The sequence below is a fragment of the Parasteatoda tepidariorum genome, chromosome 4, assembly GCF_982258835.1.
Source record: "Parasteatoda tepidariorum strain Cologne lab strain chromosome 4, Ptep-v5.0, whole genome shotgun sequence".
NCBI lineage: Eukaryota > Metazoa > Arthropoda > Arachnida > Araneae > Theridiidae > Parasteatoda > Parasteatoda tepidariorum.
This window is the reverse complement of record NC_141758.1, coordinates 42,247,951-42,272,974: the sequence shown is the minus strand read 5'-3', so window position 1 is coordinate 42,272,974 and position 25,024 is coordinate 42,247,951. Positions and strand designations below refer to the sequence as shown.

At 26.2% G+C, this 25,024-nt stretch overlaps 1 protein-coding gene across 2 annotated transcripts in view; it reads left to right on the top strand.

Moving 5' to 3' along the window:
* The window catches only part of LOC107456452 (uncharacterized), a 158,105-nt gene that overhangs the window by 111,305 nt on the left and 21,776 nt on the right, over positions 1-25,024 (top strand). For both annotated transcript variants that reach the window (XM_071182209.2, XM_071182210.2), the window contains exon 2: positions 24,808-24,865. In XM_071182209.2, the coding sequence (XP_071038310.1) occupies positions 24,808-24,865 (58 nt within the window). The remainder of the gene's footprint in view (positions 1-24,807; positions 24,866-25,024) is intronic.

Below are 25,024 nucleotides of genomic sequence, written 5' to 3'. Positions count from 1 at the left end.
CTAAAATATTTTTGATACGTTATTTTAAAGTTATTTGCTCAAAACTACTAAAAAAGCACAAACGTGTCAGAATTAGAATAAATTTAGAGACTGCTTGAAATTTCAACCGTGATACTTCACTGAAGATAATACTTTCCAAAGAGTTGCTGCGAAAGCATCTCTGATTTAATAGAGGTCTTAGTGGGATTTAAAATTGGAAAATAATTTTTTGTCACCCTATATAATAAATCAAATTTCACAATAAGCATATAATTCTCTTAACACTTCCACGAAGTAACTGGAATTTTTAGAAGTAATCTCTAATTGATGAATTTGAATTTTTCCCTTGAATGAATATAATATATTTATGTAATATGTATTCATCAGCATCGATATCAATGTCTAAATCGTCAGTGATCGTCCCATGTATTTTAGAGAATGATATCGTCATGGTTAGCATTGTATAATATAAAAGGTATTTCTGAGCATTAAAGTGCATTAAAGTCTTTCTTTCTATATAATAAATCTAATTTCATCATAAACATATAATTCTTTAACCACTTGAAACTCGAATTTTAGAAACTTGAGTTTCTAGAAATAATCTTAAATTGACGAATTGGATTTTTTTTCTCTGAATGAATATAATATAATTTTGTAACATGTATTCAGCAACATGTATATCATTGTATAAATCGTCAGGGAACGTCACCTATCTTTTAGACAATGATATGGTCATGGATAGCATTGTCTAATACAAGTGATCTTTTTATACGTTAAAGCTGAAAAATAATTTTGTTTCTTCGTATATAATAAATATTATTTCACTATAAGCATATATTCACTAAACACTTCCATAAAGCGAAGTGAATTTTTAGAAATAATCTCTAATTGATGGATTCGTTGTTTTCCTCCGAATAAATACAATATATTAATGAGATAGGTATTCACTAACATCGATGTCATTATCTAAATCGTCAGTGATCATCATCATTATATTAGACAATGATATCGTCATCGATATCTTTGTCTAATATAAGATGCCTTTCGGTACATTAAATTTGAAAAATAGTTTTGAGTCCTTCTATATAAGAAATCCAAATTCACCATAAACACATAATTGTTTAAAAACTTGTATTTTTGAAACTTGAGTTATTAGAACAAAAGAAACTTGAGATATTAAAAATAATCTCTAATTGACGAATTTGATTTCCTACCTTTGAATGAACATAATATATTTCTGCTATATATATTCCGCAAGATCGATATCATAGTCTAAAACGTCAGTGATTATCATCAATTTATTAGGAAATAATATCGTCATCTAATGAATCATATATCAATGGAAATCATATATCATTGTCTAAAATAAAAGGTCGTTCACTGCATTAAAGTTAGAAAATAGCTCTGAGTCCTCCTGTATAAAACTATAAGCACCATAACCATAAACTGGGTCACCATAAACATATAATTCTTCAAAAACTTGAAACTTGAATTTTAGAAACTTGAGTTATTAGAACAAAAGAAACTTGAGATTTTAGAAATAATCTCTAATTGATGAATTTGATTTCTTACCTTTGAATGAACATAATATATTTCTGCGATACATATTCCGCAATATCGATATCATAGTCTAAAACATCAGTGACTATCATCAATTTATTAGGAAATAATATCGTCATCTAATGAATCATATATCAATGGAAATCATATATCATTGTCTAAAATAAAAGGTCGTTCACTGAATTAAAGTTAAAAAATAGCTCTGAGTCCTCCTGTATATAACCATAAGCACCATAACCATAAACTGAGTCACCATAAACATATAATTCTTTAGAAACTTGAAACTTGAATTTTAGAAACTTGAGTTATTAGAACAAAAGAAACTTGAGATTTTAGAAATAATATTTAATTGATGAATTTGATTTCTTCCCTTTGAATGAACATAATATATTTCGGTGATATATATTCCGCAATATCGATATCATAGTCTAAAACGTCAGTGGTTATCATCAATTTATTAGGAAATAATATCGTCATCTAATGAATCATATATCAATGGAAATCATATATCATTGTCTAAAATAAAAGGTCGTTCACTGCATTAAAGTTAAAAAATAGCTCTGAGTCCTCCTGTATATAACCATAAGCACCATAACCATAAACTGAGTCACCATAAACATATAATTCTTTAGAAACTTGAAACTTGAATTTTAGAAACTTGAGTTATTAGAACAAAAGAAACTTGAGATTTTAGAAATAATATTTAATTGATGAATTTGATTTCTTCCCTTTGAATGAACATAATATATTTCGGTGATATATATTCCGCAATATCGATATCATAGTCTAAAACGTCAGTGGTTATCATCAATTTATTAGGAAATAATATCGTCATCTATATCATTGTCTAAAGTAAGAGGTCGTTCACTGCATTAAAATTAGAAAATAGCTCTGAGTCCTCCTATATACAATAAATTTTATTTCACCATAAGCATATAATTCTTTAGAAATTTGAAACTTGCATTTCAAAAACTTTAGTTATTAGAACAACAGCAAAAAAACTTTTAGAAATTATCTCTAATTGATGAATTCGTTTCCCCCCTCTGATTAATATAATATATTTGCGCAACATACATTCAGTGATATCGAGATCGCCGTCCAATATCATTGATGAAGATGCAATTTGAAAATGTGACATTTTTTACTCAACAATTTGTTTTCTTCAGTTACTCATGTTTCAAATTTTAATTAGATAAATCACGCCAAGGAATTCATTTATTTTCCAATTACTGCCAAGGATAACTGCATTAAATTCTCAGTTATTTATTCATTTTTCTAATTAGAATATCGCCAAGTTATTTTCATTAGATTGTAAGCATAGTTTGTATCATTTTTAATTTGCTATGGAAAAATTCTTGTTTGTTTCTTTATCATATTAATTACAATTTATAGAATTGTGTGGCCAAAACATTTATAATAATAATTTCAAACTTAAACAATCTTTTAATATTAATTCTTGCATACAGCTATAATAAAAACTAGAAAATTATTTTGTTATGAATAAAATCATATAAAAAAAGTACTGGAGATTACTTATGCAAATAAGCAGTTTTTATAAGCATTTTGACGCAACTCTCTTTAACGTAAAATCTAATTACATCTTCTTAAACAATTTTATTGGTAATCATCAGCTGCTGTTTCGAAGAGATTAAAAACCAGTCGGTGTTTTCGCATTGCTCAAAAAAAAAGTTTTAGTTATTATCGGTTTGTGAAAAAGGCCATACCAAAAATTGGATTTCCTAATTTATTTTTTTTTTATACATCTCATAATAAGATTTTCCCTTAATGCATTTTGGAAAGTTGACAAAATTAAGGTATGAAAAGTTTTAAGATTAATTACCTTCAAAAATATATTCAGCAGATAAAAATGTTTATGAAATTTTATGATTAATACTTCGTTCACATCAAGATTAATATTTCGCTTGCTGAATTAGCCCCATTGGCCTCTCATACATATCATAATAAGATTTTCTATTAATGCGTTTTAAAAAATTGACATGATTAGACTATTAAAACTTTTCTGCTTAATTATCTTCAAAACTTTTGAAATCATATAATAATGTTTTTTCTTTTGGATTTTAAGGTATATATTTCGTTTTCATAATGATCAATATTTTGTTAGCTGAATTGACTTAATTTCCGTTTCCAACATCAGATAATAAGATTTTCTCTTATTACTACTTAGAATTTTAAAATTAACATTTCATTTACATTATCAACATTTTATTCTTTGAATATGTACGATATGCCTTTCATTCATGTCATAAATAGAATTTTAGGAAATTTATAATGCTAAGCTAAGAAAATTTTTAAGATTAACTACGTTTGCGGTCGTGTTAGCAGCAACAAACGTTTTAGTATTTTAAGATTAATACTACTTAAATTACATTAATTAGATAATAATTATTATTTCGTTTTCTAAATTATCTCAGCTTGTTGCTGAATTTAAGGTTGGAGATTTACAGATTTCGCTAATCAGAAGCTTATGGCCAATCTTATTTCAAACCATTAATCCTATTGTAAACAAGATATCTTATTTGAAATCATTAATCTTATTGTAAATAAGATACATTATTTCAAATCATAATTCTTATTGTAAACAAAATATCGTATTGTAAATCATTAATCTTATTGTAAACAAGATATCTTATTTCAAATCGTTCATCTTACAATCTTATTTAAAATTATTAGTCTTATTGAGAACAACATATATTTCCAATAACTAATCTTACAATCGTATTTCAAATCATTAATCTTATTTAAAGCTAATTTAATCAAATTCACTGAAAGGTATCTTATCTTCATCCACATAGTTTTTTTAAACCATACTAAAAATATCATTTGTTAGCTTTGCTAAGCTTGATGAAAAATTAATGTTTTTCTTCCAAATAATTGTTCAACAAAATAGCTTTCGATACTACTGTCATTTGAAGCACAGCTTTCATCTCCAGTTAAAAATTGAGGATCGTGAATTCGATTGTAGACTTTTTGAGCGAGTAAGAAACGTATAGTTAAAGTGCATTTTAAATTTGCTCTTTTTTTAAAAATAATTTTGAGTTTATGGCTATTAAATTTAAAAAAAATTATATTGAGATTATAAACAACGCACAATCACGCAACTCAAAGCTTTTCCTTTCCCGTTTTTTTAATAGAATACTGATAACTTGCCAAAATTTTAAACAAAGTCCTAATTTAAACTATCTTATTTAAAATCAACTACACTAAACAGAATATTATTTTCAATACTTTCGTTTAAAAATTAATATATAAATCTGTAATAATTTAAATACGTATCATTTTTATAAATGCATTATTTTTAATAAAAATGTTGATAAAAATCTAGTTTTTAAATTTATATTTCAAATATAAATTGCATTGAAATTCTTTTAGGCATTGAAATTAAAGTCATTCAAAGTATAAGTATTATTCTAAATGACAGAGAATTTAGCATCTGTTAAAAAAAGACTTTATAAGATATCATAATTGCAATAAATAAAAGTTAAAGTATTTAAGTCAAACAATTTCTCCGAAATTATTGAGGAATGTAAGAATTTATAGTTATTGAAAGACTGAAGTTACTGAAGGTTTTTAATGGAATAATATTAATTTAAAAGAAAATCAACTCAAGCGAATTAATTCTTGATTAAAGATGATCATGTAAAAAGGTTTGCAAGTCTTGAGTAAATTAATTAATTTGCGAGACAGATTGGAGAAGAAAACGAATTACTTTTCGCTTCTTGAATGCTTATGTAACATTTTTAATAAGGAATTGCATAAAACCGCTACAGTTAAAATTATATTAAAAACTGGAATTCAATGATAATTAAGATGTTTTCAATTAATTTTCTGGTAAAATTATTTGGCGGTTTTTATTTAAAAGTTTCATAAGTAATACGCATTTTAATAGTAGATATAATTCAAATTTTTTATTTCCAATTTCACAAAAATGCCTTGCACAAAAAAAGTTATATACTTAATTTTTTAACTTAATTCAGAAAACTTTATCGATTTTAAAGTATCCAAAATTCATTTGATACAAATTTAAAAGTAATAACAATAATAATAATAATTATAATAATAATAAAACTTCAAATTAAAAGTAATAAAAAGTCAGGAGTATTATGTGTATATACTTATTTTTTTAACTTAATACAGAAAACTTTATCGATTTTAAAGTATTTAAAATTCATTTGATACAAATTTCAAAATAATAATAATAATAATAATAAAATAAAACTTTAAATTAAAATTAATAAAAAGTCAGGAGTGTTATGTGTAATTTTTTTAAATTTCCATATTTGTTTAGAATTGTTTTTAGAATAAATTTATACTTGAGAACGCAAAATGGAAAGCATGGGAAACTAGTGACTGATTATAAAAATATGGTTTGAGTGTTCAATGGAAAATTCTATATTGACATATATTTTTAGGGTTTGAGCACAAACTGTTAATTCTCGTATTTTTGACACTTAGACATTTTTTTTTCACCACGGGGTTTCATTGATGCTTATTTTTCATAGACTAAAATGTGTTGTATTTTCCAAAATGGACCAAATTAGACAAAAAAAATTTATAAAACAACTGAATTCTTTTTTAAATTTAAGCAAAAAAAAAATCGGAAACAAATGAGAAGTTTTCGGAAGGAAATAAATTAATAAAATTAATAAATGAATAGAATTAATAAATAAAAAACTTATTCAAATAGAAAATGTAATGTATAATTCTAAAGCAATATATTCTGTGCGATTATTACAGAACACTCTGTATTTTAAATATACATTTTTTAAAGAAAGACTTCTGTTTGCCGATTCTTAAAAATATTGTAAAAATACTTGATATTTTTTTTATTTAAACTAAAATAGAAAAGTATGCTTGTGACGATTTCAGAAATCAATACTTCTGTTTCAATTAATTACTTATGGTGTACCATTTTCTACCATCACATGTGGTCCACATATAGTACCAACCGTAAAGAAAATCTTAAATATTGCATTTTATTATTTTAATGTTTAAAGTACTATAATATTTAAAGTGAAATACATAAGCTTATTGGAACATTAAAAAGTATTGATTTTCATTAAGGAATCATTCACCAAAATTCAAGAAGTAAGGTTGAAATATTATTTCAGAAGCTTTTTTTTTCTTTGTGAATCCAATACGGTTTATTAACGGTATATCTTTATAAGGAATGCTCTTATTTTATATATTTAGAACTATTTTTAGGTATTTTGCATTTTTACATTGCCAACAAATCAAAATTTTCTGCAAAAAAAAAAGATTACCTAAAATGTATAATATTTCAAAAACAATTCTTAATACCTGCGTGATGTCAGTTTCATTTTAAGTCAGTTAAAATCAGTCTCTTACTTTACAATTTCTGTAAGCTTTAGTTTTATATTTCTGATTGAAGACTATTTTCTTCACATTAAATAATGCAATATATATAATTTCTAAATTAATATAAAAATAGATCAAATATTGATTTCAAAGACACAAAGACATAATAACCGTTTGAAGAAATAAAAACAGTTTAGCATGGGATTTAGATGATAGATTACCGTACTATATTTAACAATAATATGAGATAAAAACTTTCAAGAGATATCAGCAATTTCTTATGTAGCGATAAACGAGACTTTAGATCCATTGAAAGAAAACCGTATCAATGATTAATGTTCTACTTCAGTTCAAGAATGGAGAAATCAAAAAATAGAGTAACAGAAATATATATTACATTTGGAGTTAAACAATTCTGCATCCAAGCATTCATATTCATAATATAATATTATTAGTTTTAATAAGTAAAACGGTGCACAAAGAAAAAATGTCTGGTAAAATTATCGCACTGTACGGCAAAACATTTCTGAAAAAAAATTCTGATTAATAAAACCAAAATATACGGTATGTAAAATATACGGTATGCAAAATATACGATATGCAAAATATACGGTATGCAAAATATACGGTATGATTCGGTAATTTTTAGGTTCATATTTTAACGATTACTGCAATTTTTAATTTTCAAAATTATAGTTCTTATTACCACGCATTTAATAAAAAATGCAACAACTCGAACGTAAATTTATCCGAATAATTGGTTTTTATGCCATACTCAAGCAATCATAATAAAATTACCAAATTTCGCAGCATTTCTTAAATTTTTTCCCAGATTATAAAACAATATTTTGTCTTTAACTTTACCAAAAACCAAGATCCAAACCCCAAGTGTTCCCCAAGATCCAAAATAACCGTAATAAATTTTACTAAATTCTAGTAGTTTTGATCATACATTTTTCAAATTGTGATTATAGTAAATTTAAGACGATAAGTAATGTAACATATTAATGTTTACGTTAATGAATAATTTAAGAATATATAGCCATTGATATTACATAAACTATAATTTAAATACTTTCAAAATACAAATTTTCAAAATACAATATTCTAAATAATGATTAATATTAACAACGATTATATTTTATTGATTTATAACTATTTTATTAGTGAAACCAAAAGAATTATTTTTTTAAAAAAATAATATTTTTAATTTAATTACTATTTACGCCTACAGGGAAATACTAATGTATAATTCTTTGTTTTATAATATTGTATTCTTATAATTTAAAAACAAATGATGGAAGTAATATAATATCAATAGCCTGTTACCACTATAAAAAGTTTTTTCGCAAATTTTTACATATACTTGCAATTCTTGAAATTTTTTTATCATAATTCAAATTTTTGTCAATACAAATAAAACCTATTTGTTTGTGTGTCAAATATTTTATCTAAAAGTAAAAAAGTTTTGCTAATATCTTAAATAGTTTTAAAAAAATCTTAAAAATCTTATAAAATTTTCAATTTATTTTAAATACGACGCATATTCCTGAAAATTGCATTGATGAACATTTTTTTTATTGCATTTATATAAATGCTTGATCTTGCCTTATTCAGATTATTAGGATTTCAAATCTGAAATGAGGTTTACTCCTAAATCTACAAATTTTTTTAAAATTAAATTTTAATCTATTTTTTGTCGTACAAGTTCAAAAGCCTTATATATAACTGCGGTCATGTAAATGTTGCTACAAACTTCTAGAGGAGTTTAGGCATACTATCAGGATAAAAACTGCATAAAAACCTATGACCAAAAATGTGGTCATACGCTGCCTGGGGCTCTTCCTTATTTTGACATGATCAGAAGCGCATGACAAACATTTCATAATATGGAGGCGCTCTAGTCGCATGGGAAGCCATTTACGTAGATGAGTTTCTATGCAATTATGATATTCCTTAATTCCCTTAAAAGTTAGTTTCAAAATTTACATGATCCTTTGTTGTTTATAACATTTTTAAACTTGTACAATTCTACAAAAACTACTCTAAAAATATCATTCAAAACAACTGTAGCGTGGTACAGAAACCGATTTGCAGATTTGAAATCAGTGACAAGAAAAATCCAAGATCCGTTTAAAAATCTCATGCAACAAAAGAAAAAATGTTTCCCAGAGTTATTTACATTTAAAAAAATCAAAGGATTTATGAAACTATAAAATATTATTTAATATACATTTTGAATAAACGTTACCATTCATAATTTCCACAATGCTTTGTATGTCTTTCAAGAAAGATAATTTAAATTTTTAGCATTATTAATTTGTACATAATCTATTTTAGAAAGTTAAATCTTTTGCTTGCTCTTAAATCTTAAGAGATATTAAAACAAACTAGTTGAACAATCATCTAATTAAAAATAATTAATTTTTCACACCTAAATGTACAAGTAATAATTATTTTTGACTTCAGTATTAGTTTTGTTTTAAGTTCATAATTAATTCGAAAATATTAATATTCAGTTTATAGAAAACAATTTTCCTGTTCCCTAGTTTATTTAATATGTCTTATAATTATAAATGAAACCTCTTTTGAATTAAAAGTTTCAAATTTATAAATAGTTTCTGGAATGAAAATATTCTTTGTGTCCAGTTTATCAACAACTTTTTTAAAAAAATCAAATATGCAAATGAACTATTACTAGCATTACAATAATTATTCCTTTTAATTTTATATCGCCAAAAACAATTATCCTTTAATCATAAGAACCAGATCCGCCAAGGAATTTCAGATACTTCATAATTTATTCAAAGAAAGCCGAAAGAAAAATCACTAATCGCATAAAATAATCCGATCCCTACAAAGATGAAGTCCTCAGAGACATACATATATGTTTCTTCTTTTGTCCAAAGAGAAAGAACTCTTAATCTTTGATTTATTACAACATATCGAACATAACAATAACGATGCTCAATTAACATTCTATTAAACTGTGTAAGCTATTTCAAAAGTTTGCTTTATTTGGGAAGAGGTATAAAGTAAATTGGAATTTTCGCTGTCTTTTTGTAGCTTAATAAAGAATAATATGTGCAATTGTTATTTCGTATATAAATAAATTTAAGTTAAATGGTGCTTAACTCATTCTGCATAAGTTTGCCATTTATGTTTTTCATAAAAAATGGTTATTAAATATTTAAAGCCATACCTTAATTAAATATTATCTGTTTTTAAATTTACTTTTCTACAAATTTTACTTTTGTTATAATTGATAATGATCTCGTAAAGAAAAGTTATAACTTTTCTTTACGAGAAATATTTTCTCTTTAATTGCCCTAATCTTTCTCTTAATCTTTACTTGATAAAATTTTGTTTACGAAATAGTCTCTCTATTTCTTTTGCTGCTTACACTATTGATATATTTTGTTGTCTTATCTTATTTTTTATAGATTTTTAAAGAAAATTTTTATAATATTTTATTTTTAATAATATTTTATTCTCAACAATTTTTTCTTTTTCCAAATGTCACAGGTTCGAGTTTGATCACATTGAAATATAATTGAGTGCCGGTCTACATTTACAATTGATTTGTGTAGTTTTATTTCTAACAAAATTTTATTTTCAATCTTTCACTCAACCGCAACTTTAATTGTTTAATTTGTAACTTCGTGGTTTACCATTTTGTCATATAAACTAATTTAGCACTCGAACCTGCAACATATGATTCTCATCCAAAAATAGGGTTCTCCTTCAGTTGAATATATGTACTTCTACTTCGATTTTTAGGATCACAGTATATTATCTTCATCTGACTTGCTTATAATTCTTGCTTATTACCCTTTCTCTGGACAGTCGGGTGTATGGTTGTTTGTGGCATTTCGCCACCGACAGCAGAAACTTCTCCTACGCTGACGGCATGATAATGCCTCCTAAAGACGATTCCCTGTTTATCAGGGCAATCCATTTTAATATTTGTTTTTATTTTGTGGTACGTACTATAGTGTAATGTTTTAATGGTAGTTTTATTCCTGCTCTTACGGTAACTTATAAAAGAAAAGTTGTATATACCATGCCAATAGAGAGGCGTAGTAGTTAATATCTCATCCATTATAACGACACGCTAATTTTTTCCACAAGTGAAATCTGATTTGAGAATTATTCAATCTGTAGGGCAGTGGAGTGATACAAGATTTAGTGTAATGGTTTGGTAAACAAGTTAGTCAATTTCTTATTATATTAAAAGTTATTATTATTTCTTTGTACCGTATTTTCTTAAAGTAAACATTGAAACTGAAAGAAAACGTACTAGCACTCTGATTGCCAGCTCTTTTTCCATATTTTTTTTTTTGTTTTTTGTTTTTTTTGTTTTTTGTATAAGTAATTTTCAAATTTAAACCACGGTTATAGTGAAATAAACTATTTAAAAATTTAATGAATCGATAAGAAATGGAACTTTTAAAAAACTGTTCATCCGAAAACAAATAGTTTTCTCATATATCAAACGTATTTTTACTTTAAGATAAAAAGACTTGAAATGGTATGAAGAAACTAAGGAAATATGAAAGCTATTATGCCACCATTTCCCGTTTATTCAGTTTTATAAGTAACATTTTGTTTTGCTCTATAACCGTCGTTGAACAGCCAACCCGATTTTAAGTTTTCAACTACCAAAGTTCAACACCATATCCTTGTAATTTTGAACATAATCCAGAAAACGAACGAATTCTTCGATCAAGTATTTGGAGAAATGAGCCTTCGAGGAGGATTTTTTGATGGAACTAACCCTCATATGCGTTACATGGAGAGGAAAAGAACGAAAACCTCCCACGATTAACCTGCCGGTTAGGGAGTCTCTAACCCATTATCCGTCTACCATTGAGGATATTTTACGTCAGCACTGTGGTCGGTGCAAGCCAAATGCGGAATTCGAATCGACCAGCCATCGCTGAGATTCGAACTTGGTTCACCTAATTAGTAGGCGAGTGCTCTATCCTCTTAGCCACCACGACGCTATTAACAACATTAAATTATTTTTTATTAAATCGAATTAATTTTTTATCAGGCCCATGACCAAGAGTTCGAGGGTTTGATCCCTGCCGGCCGAAGACTCCCCGTGTAGTAAATGGTGACTGATGCACGTTAAATCTCTCGAGTCGAAAAATCCTCCATGTTCCCATACCAAATCAAACCTCTGGGGGTACTGATCCAGGAGTTTCCTTGTCTTCTGGATTGGTTCAAAATCACAAAGCTACGGAGATGAACATTAGTAGTCGTAAACTCAAAAATTGGAATCGACTGTTCAACGATGGATATAAAATAATATAAAATATAAAATAAAATGGTTACTTTAAGTTGAGCAAAAGTTTTTTTAATTCAACATCCAGAAATTTTTAAACTTTTAGAAATTTCGTAATTCAACTACTTTGGATATTCCGCAACTAATTGTAATAAATTTAACTGTTGAAAAGTCTTAAGCGACTTATAATATTTCTCAAGTTTACGTGTATATACTGGCATATTATAAAAGATTATTTTCTTTAACATTTAGATTGGAAACTGCAATATGTTGTAAAAGCGGTTTGTCACTATGCAGATAAACTAAATGTGAGAAATGTGTTATGAAATTAATGAAGTTAGTCTGGCCTTATAACTTATGCACTTACGCGTGATTAGGTATATTATTTCAGACGATGGTGTTAATGGGAATGCCCATTAACTAAATATAATTAACTATATATCATATCTAATTACGTTTCGGGGAAAAGGAATACTGCTAATATAAATAACATTTACTGAGAAACAATCCTTGTTTATTCTTTAAATCAGAAATTCAGAAATTGAATATTTTTACACACTTTTATTTTATGTAAAAGTTTTAATTTAAATTTTTGAATGCGTGAGTCTCTTTTCCATAAACAAATGACATTCTCAAAAAAGTTGGCTTAAATATAGTTGTTTTGTACGATTTTTAATATATTAAAACTTCTATTGCATGTTTGATTTATCTTGTGTAATATTGTTTGAAATACATCTTCGTTACTTTAAATATCAATTATGATCATTAGCATGAAAATATGCATTAAACTTCTGACTTATATCATAGTAAATTATTTAAATAACTAACTTATTACGTAGGAATGGAATGAAACTATGGCATTGAAAATATTCCAAAAATTACACTGAGAAATTTTTTTTTGTAAAATTACCACTGTATAATAAGCACAATTTCTGGTTTTTTTTAAAAATAAAAAAAGAAAAAAAAACATAATTTTGGTTAATAAGATTAAACTCTACGGTATTTAAACCATTCATTTGGTAGTTTTATATGATAATGAAATTGATATTATAATTCTTATTACCCCGCATTCAGTAACAAATGCAAAAGTAAAAAGTAAATTTTACCGAATAAATTGATTTTATGCCATGTTCTATGGTTTCATGATAAAATTACCAAAGTGTACCCCATTTACCAAATTTTATCACATATTATAAAACTATATGTTGCTAATTTTACCAAAACCATAGCTTAAGTGCTTCGGTAAAATTTACCGAGCTCTCTAGTCTTCCTCAAAAGCCAGAAACACTGTAAATTTTATCATATTTGGAAGTTAATGAAATTAGAAAATTTTACGAACTCATCCACAAAATAATAATAAAAAAAATCTAATTATTAATTTTTTGCTAGAAATAATGTCAACTACATTTTTGCACTATATGTTCCATGCAGAGAAAAAGATATTCTGCTTATAAATTGAAGAAATTGTTATAACTTCAGTTATATCTTTACGAATAAAAATTACACTTAAATAACATTATTGTATGGGTTTTGTAAACAAAAATTATTCTATTAGGAGGAAATATTTCAGTCTAATAACTAAAGAATCAGAAAATAAATGAAAATTACTCGGAAAAAAATTAAAAAATCAGGATAAGTAAGTTTTGCTGAAATGGATTAGTGATCAGTAATTAATTGCCCCTAATTTTTGCCAGCCTCTCTTTATTCTCTGACAACGTTATATCTTATCATGGAATAGAAACTATACATCATCTCTTCTAGCATAAAACAATGTCTCATCTCTTTTAAGAAGAAACCGAGTAAACTCCCCCATTTCGTTAGAATTTGGGGAGTTTACTCGTCTTCGTGGCCTGCCTTTTAGGGGGAGTTTACTCAATTGGGGGAGTTTACTCGTCTTCGTGGCCTGCCTTTTAGGGGGAGTTTACTCAATTGGGGGAGTTTACTCGTCTTCGTGGCCTGCCTTTTAACCTTGACGACTTCTCGAAAGGGAAATTGATCAAAGCACTATTCGCCAAGGTTGGTAGAGTATAAATCGTTTAAATACTTTAATCCGTTAAAATGATTTATAATACTGCCATTCTGTAGAGATTCATACAAAAAGTTATTAAAATTCAAGCACTTGCTTTTTGAAAATAAAACAAAATAGCCATGTTTTAATCCCTGAAGCAGAAAACAATTAGCTTGCTCATTCAAATAGACACTGCTGTAGTACTGATGTGCAAATACCAGGAATAGCGACAAATTGCACTTTTTCTCTCCCAAATTTCTCGGTGCACAATCTCTCCGAACAGCCTTACTTTTTATTAGACCAAACATACTAAAATTGCAACGACATAGTCAAATAATGTCGAAATTCTGATGTATGGGTTCATTATTTTTATCTAAACTTCTTGTAAATAGAATGCGCAAGCATTGATGGCATTAATAAGTTAATATAATTTTAAGAGGCACACTGAGAAAAAAAAGTTTGCTAAAAACTACCAGAATATGGTAAAATATACGTTTTCCTGGCTCCATGGGAGCACCAAAGACCCTGGTAAATTTTACCGAAGTGCTTTTAGAAGTTGGTAAAATTAACAATAAAATATGGTTTTATTATACTCAATGAAATTTGGTAAAACTTGGTAATTTTATCATATTACCTTAAAGATAAAACCTTTTATTGGTTAAATTTACTTTTCAATTTTGTATTATTTACTAAATCTGTGTTAATAAGAACTTTAATTTTGAAAATGAGAATTTCTTGTAAATCGTTATTTTAAAAACTGAAAATTCCGTATGTTTTGGTGTTTATTTCCATAATTATGTTGTTGGTTTTTTTTAACCAGAAATAAGATAATCATACAGTTCAGTAATTTTGCCATAGTACTTCCATTAAGTTTACCCGTGTACAAACTAATAATATTATGGTTTACATTACGTATCGATTTTTCAGAGATTATAGTTTTTAATATCCAAAAATCACGAGTAATGGCCGAAGGATGTGAAATTATCACTTGTAGTTTATATTAGTTCTTTAATTGTCAAAGAAATGACAGTCGAATCTCAAGTTCCTTTAAAAGTATGTGGCAAAATCTTTAGTATCGCAATGCTGCAAGGCACGATTTAGAAATTAATTTTACATATTTGAACGAAAATTCTTTATAGTTTGAACATAAAATATTTCGACGAATGTCATTTTTATTAAAGAATTTAAATTTGAAGGAAACATGGTTCCATTTAACACCTTGTTAAAGCTGTAGCAAATTTCCACGGTACTATGCTACAAGGTTTACATGGTTTAACTTTGTGCCTATTCTTAGAACTTTGATTCCAACATTGTACATACGTTAACTTCTAAGACACTTCAATCCTTGCCATCTTGGATTCCAGGTTAAATTTCTTATTTGTATTCTTTTTCAATATTTTTTTTGTACTTTAAAAAATCTTGATGATATAGTATTATTAGACAGCACAATACCTCTCAGAAAAGGTAGAAAATAGAAGTGTCGCTTTAATATTTTTTTTTTAAATTTGATTCTATTGATTGATAATTTTTAGATCTTCGTCAAAATTTTAAAGCAAAAAAATTATTTTATTTGTGATTTTGAGCCAGTAATTTAAAACTATACGTTTCTCAAGTTTTAAATTTTTTGAAATCTAATTTTATTACAGTTTAAAATGACTAAAACCGATTAGGAAGACGCTAAAAATTCTTTTAACGTTAATTGCAAAAAAAAAAAAAAAAAAAAAAAAAAAAAAAAAAAACGAGGATACTTATCAAATTTCTGAGAACAGGCAACTGTATACTATTTAACTAATAATCAAAAACTGTTCATAGCAGAATTATATTAGCATAATTTTGTGAAGGAAAAAAAATTTATAATACTGCACGCCTTATATCTCGAATTCTGATTGGGTGACGGTCTTATAATTTACATGTATCGAAAGATAGTGTCAAATAGATTAATCAGTTTATCATCATCAGTTTATTTGGGAAAATTAAATGAAAAAGTTTAAAGGCATATTTAGAATTTTCCCACCCCGTCTCCACCCCTCCGACGGTTGAGTTCGGTTGGAAAGGAAGAGCCTCTTTAAATACTTCTATTCACCCTTATTACATCTAATAAAAGTACTTTTTCCAGTTCTGTTTTTATCGTTTTAAAACTTACATTTCTAGCAAAGTTGGGTTCATTTTTATATATTTGAGTGTGCAAAGAAATCGTATCTTTTGTATTGCGTGATTATTTTGTCGGGGTTTATGGATATTTCTTTCGTAAATACTATTGCGTGAGTGTAAATATTCTTTCGTGTCTATGTAACTTTGTGTATAGATTACTTTAGACTGCGTTTTATCGAAACAATGTCATTTTCTTAGTATTTTTTAACACGATAACTTTCATATAACTTTGTATTTTTAAGCATTACTAGGTTTGTGATTTTAGCGACAATTTGTATTGCAAATATTTAAACAACCTTTCCTTCGAATCATAATTTTTTTTTTTTTTTTTTTTTTTTTTTTTTTTTTTTTTTTTTTTTTAAGAATTGGTTGTCCGAAAAAAATTTAATTATCTTAATATTAAAAAATTATATATAAATATATAATCATATCATAAATAAAAAATCATATATGTATATATATATATATATAAATGATTTTTTGCTCCTAATATTTCTTATAAAATAATAATTCTTTGCTGCTGCTGTTGCATTTGCTAAATTGCTTGAAATTTTTGAATTCTTAATCCGATGCCATTCATGCTTTTTACTCCCGTAGGGCACTATTTCTGTTTTTTTTTCTTTTTTACAGTTCATAATTACAAATTAAAAAAATTTTTTACTCGAATTTTTTTTTTTTTACTTTGCAACATTAGAACGTGCTAATTCATGTTTAGTACCTTTTGCAAACTTTTCAAATGAAACTAAAATTTAATTTTAAGAAAAGCTTGAGTTTTATTTCAAAGAAAATCATTTCCTTTCGTTTATCCATTGCTAAATTTTTTGGAGAACAAAACTTTATTTTTTCAAAAATCTTTCTTGTACATATACATTTTAATAAAAAAAAAGTAAATATTTGTGAAGAAAAAAAAGTGCAGAGCAGTCCCTCAAGAGCTATTCGTTGGTCAAGCAGATCGTGAGGATTATGTCTTTTCAATTTCTAAAACAACAGCTTGACTGAGTAAATATGGCCCGTCTATCAGAAGCTGGGTGAGCAACAATAAGCTACTACAGAAATAGACACAATGACAGCTCTTGATTACTTTGCCAACGCGGTTTCTAAATTTGAAAGGAAAACTTCTATTCTGTTCAATCTAGTCAAGTATATGACTTTTTACTTGTTTGTATTTGACATAAATTATATCGGGAAAAAATTGACATAAAGTAATCGAAATTTTAAGTTTCGAATCTCTGTTTTTTGCAAGTCTATTAGGTGGTGCATTTTTTTATTATAATTAAATATAACGAGCGTAAAGATGCTGTAAAATAAGTGACAAAAATAAGTGAATATTTTTATGTATAAGTATATGAGGTTTTTTAACTGATTTAAGCAAAACTTTTTACATTACATAATTTGTACACTCTTGTATTGGTAAGAGGGATGTGTAAAAACATTGAATACAGTTTGCATAATTTTTTGCATTTCATAAATCCTGGATAAAAATGGAAGAAGAAATCAAACTATATTTCCTTTCTCAAGTCAAAAAATGAAAAAAAAATAAAGGAGTTTAAGCTTAGCACACTAATTAATAAAGCATAATAAATTAAACACTCTTGAATTGGTAGGAAAATTGTATAGCAAACGCTGTTTTTTAATTTCCATTTATTTTTATCCTCTTATAAATCTTGGATAAAAGCTTAAGAGGAAATCAAACCATGTTTTTCTTTGCAAATCTAAAAAAAATTATAATAAAATAAAGCAATTTAAACTTAGCACACTAATTAATTAAATATAATAAATTAAACACACTTGAATTAGCTGGAAAGATGTAAAGGAAACATTGTATTTAATTTGCATAATTTTTTTCATTTCATAAATCATGGATAAAAATTGAAGAAGAAATCAAACTATATTTTCTTTCACAAATAAAAAAAAAGGAAAAAAAAGGAGTTTAAGCTTAGAACACTAATTAATTAAACATAACAAATTAAACACACTTGAATTGATAGGAAAATTGTATAGTAAAAGCTGTTTTTGATTTGCGTTTATTTTTATCCTTTTAAAAATCATGGACAGAAATTTAAGGGATAATCAAACCATATTTTTCTTTGTAAATCTAAAAAAAATAATAATAAAATACATTAATTTGAACTTAGCACACTAATTAATTAAATATAATAAATTAAACACACTTGAATTAGTTGGAAAGATGCGTAGGAAACACTGTATTTAATTTGCATATTTTTTCCATTTCATAAATCATGGATAAAAATTGAAGAAGAAATCAAATTATATTTTCTTTCACAAGTCAAAGAATGAAAAAAATAAAGGAGCTTAAGCTTAGCACACTAATTAATTAAGCATAATAAAATAAACACACTTGAATTTGTAGGAAAATTGTATAGTAAATACAGTTTTTAATTTGCATTTATTTTTATCCTTTTATAAATCACGGATAAAAATTTAAGAGGAAATCAAACTATATTTTTCCTTACAAATGAAAATAATAATAATAATAATAATATAATAAAGGAGTTTAAACTTAGCACACTAATTAATTAAAAATAATAAATTAAACACACTTGAATTAGTTGGAAAGATGTGTAGAAAACACTGTATTTAATTTGCAAATTTTTTTCCGTTTTATAAATACTGGATAAAAATTTTAAATTAAATCAAACTATTTTTCTCAGAGAAAACTAAATCTTCAAAAAGGTTGGGAAATAAATTTTCATCTCACAAAATTTAAGTATTGGAATAGGTTATTAATCATCTTGCAAACAAAACAAAAAAATGAAAACTAAACTTAACACACTAAACAATTAAAAATAACAAATTTAATGCACACTTTAATTCGTAGTAGGGATGTGTAAGAAGCATTACATTCAATTTGCATATACTTTATTGAAAACATTTTTCAATTGAAGGCAATTTAGACTAGTTTTTCTTAAAAATCAAATATTTTACTAAATTAAGAAATTAATTTTAATCCTTTAAGTTCTGAAATATGTTTTTTTAAAAATTAGCAACGAAAAAATGAAAAAAATAAGCAAAATTAAACGTTAAAACCAACAAAAACTTCTAAAATATTTTTATTGAATATACCACAGAAATTCATTAAACTTCCTACAAGTATTACGGGAATATTCTCTAAAAAATGCTATTTTATTCCAACTAATTTGAAATAATGACAGCTAATTTTAATCATGATCTTCTCTCGGATTAATTGGAAATTTAATACTCTAAATTTTTTTACAGAAAAACTAGAGATGAGAAACTAATTACCTTCGAATTAACTGTTTTCTTACCTGTAATTATTTTTAGCATATTTCCCATCTAAGTTAAATTAGTTATTTTTGTCTAAAAAAATAGTATTTTCATGTAAATTTAAAGCGTTGTACGTATTTGTATTGACTAATCATCAATATATAATTATATTTCGTACAATTATACTTAATTACAAGTTATATTAATTTGTTTACTTCATCATGGGATATTTTTTATCAGTGCTTCATTTGAAAAAAAGCCTTTATTAAAATAAACAGTTAAAAAAAACATAAAGATTTTGTAAATCTTTTTAACTACTCAGGTACAAGCTATGATCATATGGATAGATTTTTACACATTAAAAGGAAATTTTTGTAGTTTGAAAAAACCCACTTACGTTGACATTACGTTGATTAATTAATTCTAGCAACTAACTAAATTACAATGTTTATCGAAGCAGATGTTTTTAGAAGAAAAATATCTTATTTTATTTTAAGCAGACTTTTAAACCTTGATGAAAGATAATAAGATAACCAAAAGGGAAAAATAGTAGCCCAATATTTTTATTAAGGAATAGTTGGAGACTTGCATGCTACACTCTAATGCTGCACTGTAAAACATTCCGGATCAAATTATGGCATAAAGTACCGGTAACTTGGGTGCATTATCCGTAAAATGCGTTTTTATCTTAAAATATCATACCGTGGTTTTAACAGTATTTACTTAATTATATTGATTCGATGATTTTACTGTAATTTTTACTGTAAAATAAAAAAAAATTGTTGCTCAACATGATCCGATAAAATTGGAATTTACTATAAAAAATACCGGCACCCTGATTGCGACTCTTTTCACCGTAATTTGATCCGCAATTTTTTACAGTGCACTTTAAACTCTTAAACTGATTGTAGAATTGAAAATATGTATCTTAAAGCTAGTTTACCCAAATAAAGTTTAATGATGACAGCTACTTTTCTTTTAACTGTATCAAAACTTGTGCTTTTTCTTAAATTATGTATAAGGAAATTTTTTTGCACATTTTAAACGGCAGAATTCATAACTCTGTACAGTTTTCAATGAATTAAAATTTTAAGAAGCTTTCATGTTCAGAATGATTCATAGTTTTTTCTTTTTTTTTTCCTTAAGAAATATTAGATTGTAAATTTCGAATTAGTTTAACAACATCAGTATTAAAATATTCAAATAAGAGTTATAAACAGAATTAAACTACCTAAATACAAAATTTTTCTGGCTGAATAGCTCCCGAAAAATCGAAATATTTTTTAAGAAATGAAAAGCTTATGTTTTCAGTTAATTACATTTGTTTACATTTTTTTCCTAGAATAATTTGAGTGATATATTGTAACTTTTTATTTCGTTTTAAAATAATTTCAACAATTGAGTGCGCTTGCAACTAATTACAAAGTTGTGCCTAATCACGTAGTTAACGTTACAGCTTTAAAGGTTATGCTTATTATCACTCTAAATCAATTTTTAGATCATATTTAATTGGATATCTACAAACAACGTCACGCGTGTTTATCCTACCTGATTGGCTTGAAGTCACGTGACGTCACTTTTCAATGACTTCAATCGTGGATCAGCCAATTCAACATAAGTATCCAATTGTAGTTAAAATCGGACTACGTTTTAATAGTGTTAAGATAAATGTGTTATCAGATAGCAAATAAACATGCTCACTGCTACGTGACAATGCTTATCGTTAACAACACTTCGACACTTGACAATTTTAATAACACTTCAACACTAGAGAATTTTAACAACACTTCAACACTAGAAAATTTTAATAACACTTCAACACTAGAGAATTTTAATAGCACTTCGACATAGGTTTCAGATTTCTAAGTAATATTTCTCAAAGCTTGAGTTAATTTGTATTACTCTGAATAGCACCAGCAGTTTTGCGTGTTTGTCTTAAAAAAATATTTTAAAAATTGAAACTTCGTAATTTAATTGCTTATGTTTTTTCGCTTAAAAAGTTGCATCCTTAAAATTTACGCGTGTGTGATTGTATCCAATATTAAATGCAGTATTTCTTACATGATGCTGTTAGTTCACGAAATAACACCAAATCTTCTTAGAGTTATTTTGAAATTGAAACATTAATATTTAACAAGTGTTTGCAGTTTGCACTGGATAGCAGCACATTAATGAGAGACATTTTATTAATGACACAGAAATTCTGTTGTTTTACGCAAAAAGCGCTTTCCTGAATAACTTTAAATTGTGGCTTATTGCCATATTGACCCAAATCTTACAATTGAAATATAATTTTACTTTTTGTATTCCATGTTACAAAAACTGCATTTATAATATGTATACAATTAAACGCTACAAAGAGAAGGGACATTTGAGAGATATTTTTGCGTGAAACTGTCCCTTAGTATTGTTTTTAGTGAGATATTTTGCACGTTTCCAGAATTTCTACTAGTTGACAGCATAGTACACAAAAACAGTTCATTAATCACATGGAAATTGCAATGTTTTTCTCAAAAAAAACGCTCTTCTGAACATTTTGAAATTGTGACTTCGTTATATTGCCCCAAGCCTCTCAATCTCAAAATAATTTTAAAAAGGGGAGAAGTTTTTATTTCATGAGCACAATGTTAGAAAACTCATTAAATATAAGCATACATTGATACTATGGAAGCAGTTTAGTGATAAGCTATCCTTTTTTAAAAGTACTCGAAAACACGATACGTTTCCTTAGTATTGTTTCTTTATATTTTATTAAAAGTATACAGAACTGAAAGTTTCGGAAATTTCCACTAGATGGCAGCACAATGCAAAGAACCATTTCGTTGCTTACATAAAAATTGCCGTGTTTTTTTTTTTTTTTTTTTTTTTTTTTTTTTTTACCTTCCTCAAAACGTTTTTTTGAACAGTTTGAAAATTTGACTTATCCTTATTTTGCCATAATACTTAAAATTCCATTGTTAAACATTAAGATTCAACACAAAATTTTGACAGTATTTTATTATATTGATTATCATCTCTAAATGATATAAAAAATTAAAAAAAAGGCCTAATGTGTTTGTTAGTAAGAATTTATTAGAAACAGTAAGCAAGTTCTGCTTCAGTGAGAGGGAAAAAAAGGTAACTCTTATTCACTTTGCTCTGGATGACTGAATCTGACAACCATCTTCATGTAATAGATGCCAATAACTGTAAAGATAAAGTAACCATTAATCAAACCTATTATAGATACATAAAAAGCAGATAGATTTCGTTCCTAATAGGATAAATTACCACAACAGTTTTTCTTGTCCAATATTTGTCTTAGATCTTATCGGATAAGTCATAAAGATTGTATTCAGTCTGCGGATGTTAACGTCTTTATCAGATAAGAAAAACAACCCATTCGTGACAAAAACTGTGTATTGGTTGCTTTAAAAATTGATTTTATGACACGTTAACACACTTCTCAGAAATGATCTGCAATTTTCTCATTATCTTATAACACTTTGACACCTTTATTTAAGAAAAAGAAAATAATTAAAGCAATTTATTTAAACTTTTAAAAAAAACTTTAAAGCTATTTATTTAAGGTTAAAGTGAAGGTGTAACTGATTGACCTAATTGGCTGTTTTCTAAAAGAAATTTTGCATCTTTTTACTTTTTTCATGTTTCAGTGTCGTGGACAGATTTTAATTTTTCGGAAATAGTTCAAACTTTGCAAATCTCTTTGGAATATGTTTAATGAAACTACGTAAAAAAGTTCAAATTTGTATTTTAGAAAAAAATAAAAAACAATGTGATGAACAATGTGTATATATAATGTAAAACACAAAAATAAATAATAATAAAATGTTTTGAAATTAATCCTAAAAATATCTTAAAATTTGTTTTATATTGTTTTTTTTTAAAAATTTAATAGTTTTAATGATTATCAAAATAAATTAAGAATATTTTTTTCATCCCGTATTGTAGGGTTTCTGTTAGTTCGTTGCTACAAAAATTATGCATGTTTCTAGTTGTGTAAAAAATATTATGTATATAAGTATTATATATATTAATATACTTTAATTATTCACTTTTAATCTATCAATTATATTAAATACATTTTATAATATTTAAATTTTAACCGCTTTTGTTCTGTTAAGCCTAATTCGAATTCGTCGTAATATTCTCTCTCAGCTATACGCTTGTCTGATACACTAACCAATTTTATTTTAAGAAAGGTCTGTATCCATCATTAACTAGCTAGTTGTTTAAATCCTAAATTGTATCTTAGAAATAATTTTACTTCCTTTTATGAGTATTACGTTTTATCGTTTTATTTCTTTTTTTAACTTTTAGAGAATTTTAATACCGAAGATTATGGTCTTTCACCTAAAAGTAGGGAACAGAAAAATTTCTCGTGAATTACTACACTGTAAAACATTCCGGGTCAAATTACGATGAAAAATAAAGGCATTCAGGGTACAAGTACTTTTTACCATGAGATACAGTTTTACCGGAACATGATTCGGAACGAAAATATGATATACCGCAATTTTTACAGTAATAATTTATATTAACATTTCATTGCTATTATAAGTTTTAGTGAACCTTAATACCAAACAAAATGGCTTTTTCACCAAAAAAAAGTGTAAAAGAACATTACTCGTGATTCTACACCAAGAACTGTGTTTGATGTTTGATTACACCAAGAATTATCTCTAATTTATCACTACACCACCTTTGGTGTTAAGTAGTTAACAACCCATTTTCGGTGCTAAAATACACAAATATTTCTTACAGAGAATAATTCTTTAGTTTTTAGAATTTTGTTGGCATAAAATGTGAAGTTCTGTTTAAAATTTCAATTTTTGAATGACAAACTTCAAAGAAGAAAATCATGAAAGTACTTATATAAACTTCAATTATTTCTTCTAAATTTATAGCATAAAAATAATTTATTCAAAATTAGTTTTCTCTTTCTTTGAAGCTTACATCCATCATTAAAAACTTATTCTAGAAAAAATATTCTTTAACGTCTTTCATTATTCGATATAATTTTTAATGCAATAATTTTGAAACATAAAATTTATAAATAACATTAAAAATTTTAAAACATTAGAACCTATTTTACCCCTTACACAATAATAAACTATCGGCACAAACAAAACTATTTCTTTTTTTAATCAAGTAGAAAATTTCAACAATATTTTAGAAAGAACTTCATGATTAATAATATAAACGTTATATTAATTTTTCTTATTTCTTCTTATAGAGACACCTAAAATACATTCAGTACGGCGTAATGGCTCATCCAAAATCATGGTTTCATGGTAAGTAAAATGTTTTGTTAAATAAATCATCTGAATCATTAGCAAATGTACAAAGGAAAGACTTATCATTTGACCTTTCTTTTAAACAATATTCTAATTTTTATGAATTAAAAATGTTCCCTAAAAAAACGCCAACCTAGAAAGTAAGTAATACTACGA